The sequence below is a fragment of the Ictidomys tridecemlineatus genome, chromosome 6 (genome assembly GCF_052094955.1).
Source record: "Ictidomys tridecemlineatus isolate mIctTri1 chromosome 6, mIctTri1.hap1, whole genome shotgun sequence".
Taxonomy (NCBI): domain Eukaryota; kingdom Metazoa; phylum Chordata; class Mammalia; order Rodentia; family Sciuridae; genus Ictidomys; species Ictidomys tridecemlineatus.
The window spans coordinates 166,962,941-166,974,802 of NC_135482.1; the positions used below are offsets into that span (position 1 = coordinate 166,962,941).

General features: G+C 36.3%; 1 protein-coding gene across 1 annotated transcript; it reads right to left on the minus strand.

Moving 5' to 3' along the window:
* Positions 1–866: 866 nt before the first annotated feature.
* Nhlrc3 (NHL repeat containing 3) lies at positions 867–11,353 on the minus strand. The gene is made up of 7 exons (XM_005330229.5): positions 11,037–11,353; positions 10,576–10,728; positions 10,131–10,278; positions 7,927–8,127; positions 6,497–6,588; positions 4,023–4,135; positions 867–2,771 (listed from the first exon to the last, which is right to left on the minus strand). The coding sequence occupies exons 1-7, from the start codon at positions 11,118–11,120 to the stop codon at positions 2,519–2,521; spliced, it is 1,044 nt and encodes a 347-aa protein (XP_005330286.1). The 5' UTR covers positions 11,121–11,353; the 3' UTR covers positions 867–2,518.
* Between the last annotated feature and the right edge of the window lie 509 nt (positions 11,354–11,862).

Below are 11,862 nucleotides of genomic sequence, written 5' to 3' on the forward strand. Positions count from 1 at the left end.
TTGTTTTCTAACCAGCCCTCAACTACTAAGGCAGAGGACACTTACCTGAGTAACTCTATCCAGTTTTTTTTTTTTTTTTTGGCTCAACCCCCGCCCCCTCCTTTTTTATGAATAAAGCTTATTTATTCTGAATTAATTTTTTTAAATTATTGCAGAAAATAAAGCAATCTAAGTCATAAATGCAGGATTTAAAAAAAATGATAGACATGTTTTAGGAAGTTTAAGAAGTAAAAGCTTGGGAGTTCCCAATTTTAACAAATAGAAACTAATAGAGAATTGGCATTAGGCTGGGTCCCAATTTTAATGCTGGTGGCACATACAATCCATCCTGCTTTCAAATACTAAGTGTTTAAAACCAGCAAAAGTCAAAAAAGTTAGGATTTTGTTGTCAGCCCTACAGCCAGTGACTGAAGCAGTCTTTTGCTAAGACACCTACATACAAATTAACAGGTCCTCTTTTTTTCTCATTAGACTGTACCCAAGCTTTCTCTGCATGACAAATATGTCATTCTAAAGATTTACTCTTATAGAAGAGGTAAAAACAAAAACAAAAACAAAAAACTTTAGCCTTTGTTTTTGATTGGAACACTTCCTCTCCTCTCTACCCCAAAAATGAACCTAGAAAGTAGAGGCATAAAGAGGTTCCACTTCTGCTGTAGAAACATAAGACAATCAGGTAGTTAGTACCCCCAGTCATAACCACCCCCCACCTCAAATGAAGCCACGCTGTTTAAATCTTCCAAGCAACCTCTATCAATATTTATGCAGAGCAGCTTACATTTTATAAAGATGGATATCTTCTCTTAGCACCAACCTGTAATATTATGATTGCTGAATATTTAATGGAATAAGAAGTCATAAACTGCTTTTTATGACAATAAAATCAATCTTTATTTGGAAAGCCAGATAATATTAACTTTTTTCAAAATTTTAATATGCATATTTTTAAATGGAAAACACATTTCTCATTAATTTAACCAATTAAGCCAAAAGAAAAAAGTGTAATACTGTGATTGCAAGTTACCAATCAAATAAACACTTTTTGCATATATACAGAAAAACATTTTCCGAAAGTTTTATAAGATTTGAAGGGCACTTCTGTACCTCACCCTCACAGCCTTCAAGGAGGAGGAAAAGCCACCATGCTCCCACATTACTCAACAAAGACAACACATTCAAGCTGCACAGACACATTTATCAATGGCCTTAGAATACAGGTTAGGTTTCCTGGTGGTAGATTTACCTTCCTAACCACATTATGATCCATGCATATAAACAAGTGCAGATTCACTATGACAATCATAAATTCACTATGACTCTAGTCATAATGGGAAGGAGCAAAGTCAGCTCAAGACTCTTCATATGCTATACAATTCACAGTACAACACTAGATAAAGGGGAAGAATCTTGAAAGATCACAATAAGGTTCCCCCAAAAGCTAGAATAAACTGGAACAAACTGAAAAAATGGCCCTAATTTGGAAGCCAATATTCAGACCAATGTGAGGGAAGAGGATAGAAACAGAAGCAGAAACAGAATGGCAGAATTGCTCCAAATATTTGGCACATATCCATACAAATAATTCTCCTGAAAAAAATTTTTGAGGTAGACAAATATTAGAAATGTACTTAGTTTATGCTAAAAATAGAAAAGAAAAATAGGAAAAATTGAGGATAGGCCCTATTTCCATCATTAACTTAAAAAAATTTCTACTTATTTATAAAAACTCCTCTTAGTAAAGTGCTTATGAAATGTAATTTTACTCCTAAATTTAAAGATGTCATTAAGCATCTTTTAGCTAAAGAACAAAAAACAACTTGGGTTTCTAAACATGTTTTCCCCTCCACATCCCCTGCTAAGATCCTTCTGAGTTTTGAAGTTCAAGCTCAAGCTGACTTCCCCTCCAGTTTCCATGAATCCAATCAGAGTACCACGCTCCTACTAAAGTCCCACACTTGTGCGTTGCTGTCCGTGCCATGACTGTCCACTTGTCTCCCCACTGCATCCTGAGCTACTCAAAAGGCAGACAATCCTGCTGCCTCATTTTTGAATCTCCAGGTCCTGGCACTCTGCAGGTACTCAAAATTACTCAAAAGCCCTTTCTATTCACAATTTCTCAAGGGGTCACTTTATATAAGTTGAATGAATACAGTTCTTCATGTGATATTCAATAAATTATCCTATGAACTCATCGGATTCCCACTTTTTGAAAACCAAGGAAGTTAATCTGCCAGAACAAATAACTAGGTTACAATCTTAGTTCCTCTTTCTGACACTATTTTTTTTAGTTATATTTCTTTCATTAAAATGTCCTTATGCACTTAATAAGTAAAATTAAATCCCAAGAATATCAACAAAACATGATTCTTAATGGCATAAAATAAAAAAATCAATACTTCTGATCAAATTTATCAGGTAAAAATAAACAAAATGTTTGTGCTTGGATAGCAATGGTAAACCTTTAATGAATCTATGAACCTGAACTGCCATGCCCTCAAGTATTGCCAGGAATAAAATTCTATAAACCGAATGAAAGAAGATAGCTATTCAGAGGGACAAATTTTTGAACTTGTTTTGCCCCAATTTCTGCTACATAGATTGCTCCAGTCTTTCTGTCGACTTCTAAGAGATGCGGCAAAACTTGATCTGGTAGTTGGATTGTGCTGATCACAGAGCAGTCACCAATGCTTCCCACCGGGGGTGCTGCCAGAAAGGACAGCCTGCTGAGATTCAGCTGGGCCACAATCAAGTACTTCCCATCTGGAGTAAATCTAAGGAGGAAGACATTTTACATAAATTTATACAGAAGAAAGATAAATGCTTACTTTTGTAAATATTTTTATTCCCCTACAATACTGAACAATAGGTAGCTACTCCCAGAAATATTCTTTTAAGAAGAATTTTAATTTGGTCTAATTCTGTTGAGGGGAAAAACATCTAAAATAGTACTTGTGGCCCAAAATTAGCTTGAATTAAGAAAAATGATAGCCGCAAACAAATAGAAACTAATAGAGAATTGGCATTAGGCTGGGTCCAATACTATAGACTCAAATTTTGATTTTCCTTCTTTGCTTAGAAATTTGCCAAAGGCTCACACTCTTATATTGCTGGGGACTGCAAACTGGTACAACCAATCTGGAAAGCAGTATGGAGATTCCTTAGAAAACCACCATTTGACCCAGCTATCCCACTCCTCAGTCTCTATCCAAAGGTCTTAAAAACAACATACTATAGTGATGCAGCCACATCAATGTTTATAGCAGCCCAATTCACAATAGCTAAACTGTGGAACCAACTTAGATGCCCTTCAATAGATAAATGGGTAAAGAAACTGTGGTATATATACACAACAGAATATTACTCAGCATTAAGAGAGAATAAAATCATGTTATTTCCAAGTAAATGGATGGAGTTGGAGATTATCATGCTAAGTGAAGTAAGCCAATCCCCCCCAAACCAAAGGCCAAATGTTTTCTCTGAGAAGTGGATGCTGATTCATAAAGTGGGGGGGGGGAGATGGGATGATGGAGAAACTTTGAATACGGCAAAGGAGAGGGTGAGGAAGGGAGGGGGAATGGGGGTAGGAAAGATGGTGGAATGAGATGGACATCATTACCCTAGGTACATAGATGATGACAAGAATGGTGTGGCTCTACTTTGTGTACAACCAGAGACATGAAAAATTGTGTTCCATTTGTGTACTATGAATCAAAATTTTGCTTCCATATATAACTAATTAGAACAAATAAATTAAAAAAAAAAGAAATTTGCCAAAGGTTGTAGGACATGTCTAACACATATTTATTATCTTTGATACTGAAATTCCACAGAGCACTGGAAATTTAACTTTTCACTTTATCTGGGATTTAAAAATCCCAGACATCAAATATTTCTGTATCTTTTCTGTCCATTTTCCTCTGCTTAAAGTTAACAATAAATATTATAAACTTTAGCTAGCTTCAGGAAAATTAATCATATAAATCAGTTAAAACAAGCATTTTAAAATAAAAAGAAATAATTACCTAACTGAAGAAGGTCCCTCTTCTGTAAAACAATTATTCCATTCTCCTAACCACTCTCCAGTTTCCTTATCAAATACTTGGATTCTTTTATTTCCTCGGTCAGCAACCCATACCTGAAAAACCAGAAACACTTGAAATGTAAAAAAGATCCACGATACAATAAAAAAGAATAATAAATGTTTATTTTCATCCATTTCCAATACATTATCTCTTGGTACTTACAGTTACTAAGGAGTATCAACCCCATTTTCAGATAAGGAAAGAAAGGTTAAAATCATTGTCTATAAAGCTCTTACAAGCAAGAAAGCCACAGTCTATGGCCAAGTGTCTTAATCCACAGGCTGTAATGGTCTGTCTAGTTAACCAAACATGAAAATAACTAAAAACTGAACACAATGCTGAGGATTGATATACTGAAAAAATAACATTCATTCAATCCTTGAACAAGCATCTACCTTCACTGAGCACTGCTGGTCTGCCAGTACCTAGACACAAGCAAGTAAAAGCAGCCTTGCCCCTCAGCAGTTCAGTATAGTGGGGAATGAGGCATTTACTCATTCATATTGCAATATCATTAAAACTGCTGTTATTACTAAGGTTTGTCCAAAGTGAACTATTTAAAGGAGAGTGGGATGTTAGTAACACATAAACTATTATAATAATATGCTTAATTTAGGTTTGTTATAGGTAATGAGTTATTAAGGAATTCCTGGTAGAAAATAGGAAGTTAGATTCATTCTAAATGACATTTCATGTGTGTGTGCAATTTACATCATGCATAAAGTATAAGAACTTTTGATGACATGTGCCTAGGGGCTGTAGAGATGTAAGAAGAATGAACAGGAGGGGAGAGCTAACTTTGCTGATTTTTGCCCCCAACCCTGCACTTCAGGTCCATTGGTTTCTTGGGTTTATGGATTTAGGGACTTTTTTTGCAGTGATATTCTGATTTTTATCTTCATCAACATGTGAATTTTGATAGCCACTGACTTCATTTTCAAGCAGAAACATGATGCAAGGTGATTTCTCAAGGCATTTTCCTGATCTGTGATTCTTTCTATGGACAGGTCTGTTCAAGGATTTTGGGATCACTCTCTTAGACAAATGGACCAAGGTGTAAATAAAGTTAACACTCTGGGATTGACTGACACCTTATATTGTTAGCAACATCTTTCCTTCTTAATAGTCAACAAATTTTGATGATAGGAAATCTGTTTAAGAAATACTAAGTCTTTAACTCTGGAGTGAATTAACTTACCATATAAAGTTGTCATGATGATCAAATGAGTTAATCATGTAAAATGCTTAGAATAGCATTGCTGCTGTTATAAAAACACAAGTGTATAGAAATTAACACTCACTTTTTAATCACTAAGTACAGAGTACTCCCATTGAATGATCTCCAAGGCCTTCTGGAACATTCCTCACCATTCTTTATTTGCATGGATCTAAGTCTTGCACACTTTGGTCTTTTTATTAGCCCACAAAGGGAATAATTAACCAAACTCAGGAGGATAATATATAAAACTAGAATTCTAACATTCTAGTTCTCAATTTATATACAAAGTTCATGTGGTCAGTTAAGTTCTTATGGTAGATAGATTTAGTGATCAAAACATTCTTCATCAATATGTAAAGTCAAATCATAATTAGACAGTTGTTCACTGCACACAGAATCAGAAATGAAAATGGAAGAAATGTCTAATGGCATAAAAGCCAAAAGCCTGAAGCACTGTGAATCAAGAGGAATAGCTGTTAATAAGTCTGTGTGGCTAGTATGTGCAGGCACTAACATACAAAGCAAGAGAGACTCAATATGTGCTTTCACACAGCTTACAATCTATTACAGGAGACAATTAAATGATGATAATATAGCATGATAGTTACTATAATGAGGAAGTACAAACTACTTACTGTAAGAAAACATGAAGAGAAATACAAAAATATTTGATGGCGATTTGATTGTGGAAAGGTAATCCCAAAGAAGTGATATCTGTTCAGAAGGTGAGTAAAAGCTGAAGGAGGTGGTAGTAGGTAGGGGTGGAAAAGATAAGAACAGACTGAAATTTCTTGGTTAAAGGTTTCTGTCCCTCAGAGTGGAACTAGTAGGAATCAGAGTTCACCCATGAGGCTCTTTTTCAAGTTTAAGATTAACCTCTCCCATCCCCTTTATGATCAATTCATTTTTCTCATGAATTAGAAATAGTTTTCCTCTATTTTCAACATTAGGGCAACATTTTTTTTCACCTAACTTTATGTTTGGATCCTTATTTGTTCCTTCTAATCTACTGTGCTCATTTCTAAATACTTGGGGAACCCCCTCAGTACAGGACCCCAACATTTGCATGAGTGTGAGTGCATACCCAACACCAGAACATGCGCCCAGACATACCTAGTAACACACAGATCCACACGCCCATACACACACATATGCACAGAAATTGTCCCAGACACAAATGACACTGTATTTTTACCCGACCAGATGAATCAAGTGTAACACTGTGAGGTATGTTGAACTTAGCAGGCCCTGTCCCATTTTGTCCATGCAGCCAAAGGATCATGAAATCTATAAATAGTAAATTTATGTGGTCAGTGCAATATATAGAATGTCTTAAGTTTTGTGTATTACATTTTGTGATACAAATTGCAAAAAACTAATTATGCCCCATTCACTTAACTATGCTTTCCTGGCTTTCTATCTATTCATCAATTTGCCTAATTTTTACAATGCTTCAAGCAATTAATCTACTTCTTTAATTAGTATCTCCATTTGAATTTTTTAATGATTTCAAAATCACCATTAAGGGTTCACATCATTCTCTCTCAAATAGGTTCCTTTTCCAACTTTTATTTCATATTTTCATTTCACTGAGCTTAAAAATTAACATTATGTTTTTATAGTTTGTCTCCTTTACTATCAATTAATTGTGGGCCTAATCTCTTTTACTTGTGAATGTAATCGTTTTTGGAATTAGGGATGCTGCAGATGCAATTAAGTTGAAGTGAGATTATTCTGAATTTAGAGAAGGACTATATCAGGATATACTTCTAGTGAGCTCTATCATTTGGAGATTATATAGTCATTTTATCATTTAGTAGTAAATTTGGTAATAGTTAAAGGAAAATAAGTTGTGGTAAATCTAAAAAATCCGATGAAAAAACCAACCAACCAAATTTAAGAGACAGATTGAATATGGGTATATTAGTTTCCCGTGGCTCCCTTTAAAAATGGCTACAAACAGGTGGCCAACAGAAATGTATTCTCACAGTTTGCAAGAGAAAGGAAGGGGAGATTTGATTGAGACACAAAGCTCCTTTGCTGCTGAGAACTACCACCTGTGGATTTGCAAAATAAAGCCTCCCAGAACTTTTTGCCCATTCCTCTATTTGCCTCCCACAGAAACCAGTTTAGTTGATGGACTACTTCTTTAGGAAATCTTGTCCTATTCACCAATTTAGTATCTCCATCTCCTAATTTTTACTCTATATTAAACAGACTGTGGGATTCCAGGCTCCTAACTCTCCATTCTTAATTAAATATGATATCCACTTAGCCCTCTATTTTGTTTTTGTGGGATACCAGGGATTGAACCCAGGGGTGCTTAACCACTGAGCCACATCCATAGCCTGTTTTTTTTTAATTTTCTTTTTGAGATAGGGTCTCACTAAATTGCTTCAGTTGCTTTTGAAGGAAACTCCTATCCTTGATGAAGAACAAGTAGACCTATAGTAGAATCATTTATTGTTGATAATGCCACCCCTAGTTTTCTAGTTTTCTCCCAGAAATACATTTTAGCCCTTTATAAGCAGCTTTATACCCATCATTATTACATTATACAAAATAGCAAACAAATCCAATTTAAAAATGAGATTATTTTAATACCAGAGAAACAAGGCCATGTACCTTGGGACAGTTTGATCAATCTGTTATTCAATCCACCATCTCCATCCACAATGTAAATATCTCCTGTGTCATCTACATAGAGTTCTGCAGGGTTATCAAATTGCAGAGGATTCAAACCAGTGCCTTTTTTCCCGGGCGTACCCAAGACTTGAACAAGATCACCAAAGGTATTGTATTTTTTAACAGTATGGCCATACGATCCTGTAAAGATACACATGAATGTCTCACAAATAAAATTACTGTACAACATTCAGTTTTCAAATAAACTAGGGGCAAAACCCTGATAGAATTAAACAGTAATTCAAGGTTGAATGGCTGAAATAGTTAAATGTTATAATTGATAAGCAATAGTGCTTCTTTATAAATTACAAATTTGTTCATGAATTAAAATCTTAGTTACTCCAACATAAGTGAATTCTAAAGTCAAAAAAATAAAAAACACTGGCTCACTGCAAAGAATGCTCATAATGTTAACAAACTATGTGTACCATTTTCTTTTATCTTAGGAACCTAAAAAAGATGGAATATAAAAGCAAATCAGAAGGAACTTAAAATGAACAACTTACATGGGAAACTGTTATTTCAATCATATATGTACAGATTTTAAACTTCAGTAGGCAAGAAAAAAGTTCTCTGTAACACAGATCTTTTTTTTTTAAATGTTTTATTGTTGTTGATAGACCTGTATCTTATTTATTTATATGTGGTGATGAGAATCGAACCCAGTGCCTCACACATGCCAGGCAAGTGTGCTACTGCTGAGCCCCAGTCCCAGACCCTATAACACAGATTTCTTAAATTACATATTTTCCTTGTACAAATTAAAAATTGAATCCACTGATTTTTTTCCATGGAAAAAAAGAATCTTTCCAAATCATTGGCACCTTATTTTCTCACATACATTGAAATTTATTTGAGTTAACATGATCTTATAAGCAAAAGAAAAAAGCAGAACATTAATTAATAAAGTTAAATCATAAAGCAGTTACCAGAAATCAACTTGAAGGCATATAAGATGGAACTAATGGATAGGTAATCAACAAACTAATTGGCTACCCTAAGCTTACCAGAAATAAAGCATATCAGCTTGCATTCCATTTTAAAAAGTGTACTTAGTATAACGCATGTTTTGGATCCTTGAGCCAAAGTTTGCAGCAATAAGAGAACACAGTATTATTAGAGAAAGCAAACCTCAAAATTTCTCAAGAAATGACAAAAAGGATAGAATACTAGTAATTTTTTTTTAAATGGTTGATTTGCAGTCACATTTTCATTAGAGGAAATCTTCTCCTTTGAAAAAGGAGAAATAAAAAAAAAAACCTGCTTTCCAGATCCATGGGTAGCAAAATAAATTATGGAAATATAAGCTCATCTGCTCTTTTTATTTCTGGGAACAAGTGAAGTCATGTTTAAAAAAAAAAAAAAGAATGACATAAATAGGGGGAAAAAAAGTAAAAAAACAAAAAACAACCTAATATCTAAACTAGCTAGCATGGGAAAACAGGATGTCCCTTAAGTCAAGAACATAACTGGGCCCAGGAACACTAGAAATATTCTATTTATGATCCCATGCCTTCCTGAATTCTTCAGGTAATGACAGGCTATTTCTGGTGTGGTTTTAGCCACCAGTCCAAGTGAACTGCTTTCTCTGAAAAGTTTCTTCATAGCTGCAAATTAAATTATGCTTACTTCTTTTTTCTGCACTGTCTACTGAAAATATTTGAGACAGAAGATTTCAGACATGCTTCAGTCAGCAGAAATTCAAAACCATTACCACCAGTTTCTATAAATCTCTGTACTCTGGGCAACAAAGTAATTAAGACTTCTTAGCACAACCTCTTTTGAAAGAGAACTGGTGCAAGAAAATAAGAGCTAAGGACTCCAGTCATTCCATTTAAAGGATCACTGTCTTATTGGGCTTCATAAAAAGGTATAGTCTTACTTAACTTGAGAAGAACCACCAATGATTTAAAGAGGAAAGGACCTTGACAAGTTTAAAAGATCATAATGATTACAGCCTCCTTGCTTAATTTCTTGATTCTGAAGGAGTACAATATAAAGATTTTTAGGAACCAGTGATTTCAATGAATTATAAAAGAAATTTCGATTAGATTTGGCAACTCTGATTTTAAAATGTACAAGCAAGAACATGGGCAAAGATGTGATTTCCCACAAGGTAATTTAATAGATATTACTACACATACCACTTCCTACATCTGTGATCCAGACGGATTGTTCATGTAGTGTACTGGCTGCAAACATACCATGAGGTGTGTCAACTGTATAATTCCAGGCTCGTAGGAAATATCCATCCTCTGTGAACACTAATACCTTTGGGATGTTATCCCCTCTCTGAAGGTATACAAAAATAACTGCTTAGATGGCATCGGTTTAAGGAATGGTAATCTTTATTTTGTCGGAGAGAAACAAAAATGAAGTTAATTGAGAAATTTAGTAATGTTTAAAAAAAACAATTTCAAAACCACCAATATTAATATCTATCACATTTAAAACCAAAATATTTTCTTAAGCCAACTTTAAAAAGTTGCATAGCTCGAATAATATGCGTGTACATGTATACTTAGTGCAGTGAAACAGGAAGTCTGCTGTTTCCTCTGTCAAAAAAAAAAAAATCCTCACTTTACTTACTTGGGCTACATAAACCAATCCGTTGAGTGAGTCAACTGTAACACAAAATGTTGTTCCTGTAAAGTAGTCTGAATACTTAGGCCAATCCAAATCCAGCCGGTAAGCAACTTTCTCTGATCTCCAGGAAATTTGAAAAGCAAAGTTCCTTAAAACCTTAAGTAAAATTAGAAGATAAAGATTCAGTGTGCCCTCCAGGTGTTTTTTATTTTTTTTTTTAAGATTCCAAAGAAATGAGGTTATACATCTAAAGACCAAAACGAACATAATAAAACTCTTAATTATTCTAGAGCTGGGGAGGAGGCGAAAATAGCATCCACACACCTTTTTAACATCAAGAGGCGACTGGTTCAGCCTCAAGTGCAGGTTTGGGGGACAAGCTGGTGCAGGAGCCAGGGCCCACCATCTCACCCCAACCGTGCCATTCACAACACTGAGAGTCGTTTCCTCACTACTCAACTCACCGGGGAGCCACAAAAACGCGAATGCAAAACCAGACTTGCAAGAAAAAAGCCGGCACCGGCCACGCAGACCCAAAATCTCGCCATGACCAGAGTTAGGGGAGGGAAGGGTCCACAGGTGAGGGGTGCCGGACAACCCCCCAAGCCTGAGAGGCTGGTAGCTGCAGAGCGTCAGTCTGGATGTCCCGGCTGAAGACCCTTATATCCTATCCCCTTCCCAGAGGTACAAGGAAACAGAAGGTAAAAGAAACTCAAGTCCAGGAAGACCAGTTCCGGGCTTGTAGCGACTTTCCAGGTTCCCGCCCCCATGTCAGGTGCCCAGAGGGCCGAACCAGTGACCACCCTTCCCCGCCCTCCGGAAGGTCTCTGCATCCGACTTCTCCCAGCCACCCACATCGCGGCTCCCTTAGATATGCCTTATCCTCTTGTCGTTGATTGTTTTTAATTCAGGTTTAACGATCAAAGCTTCACACCAAACACCTGAGTGATAAGGGCGGAGTCTCACTCAAAAAATGATTCTTAGGCTCTGAGGAAGATTTAAGCAACACCTGATTCCAAAATATCCAGGCATCCGCTGTGGCTGCCTACATTCCCACATCAGGACCCTTCACTGGCTTCCAGAAAAGTGCGGCCCTTGCTGGCGGCGCAGAGTTGAGTTTCTTCGGGCGCGACGGGCTGTATTGAAGGTCCCTAGGAGCCGGTGGGGGCTATAAGGGTAATCTGGCAGGGCGCCTGGCGCTGTAGGTATTGCGGTCTTCGCGAGCCCCCTTGTGCGAGGCCGTGTCCCCCTTTCCCCGGCTTCTGGTGCTCTCAGGTCGCGGCCCGCTCC

Excerpts from the sequence above, each read along its gene's own strand:
- Nhlrc3 (XM_005330229.5), bottom strand. The coding sequence starts at position 11,120 with ATGGCGAGATTTTGGGTCTGCGTGGCCGGTGCCGGCTTTTTTCTTGCA. Across the intron at positions 10,279-10,575 it reads GATTGGTTTATGTAGCCCAA|AGAGGGGATAACATCCCAAA; the intron begins GTAAGTAAAGTG and ends GTATACCTTCAG. Across the intron at positions 4,136-6,496 it reads CACTTGATTCATCTGGTCGG|GTATGGGTTGCTGACCGAGG; the intron begins GTAAAAATACAG and ends CTGGTTTTTCAG.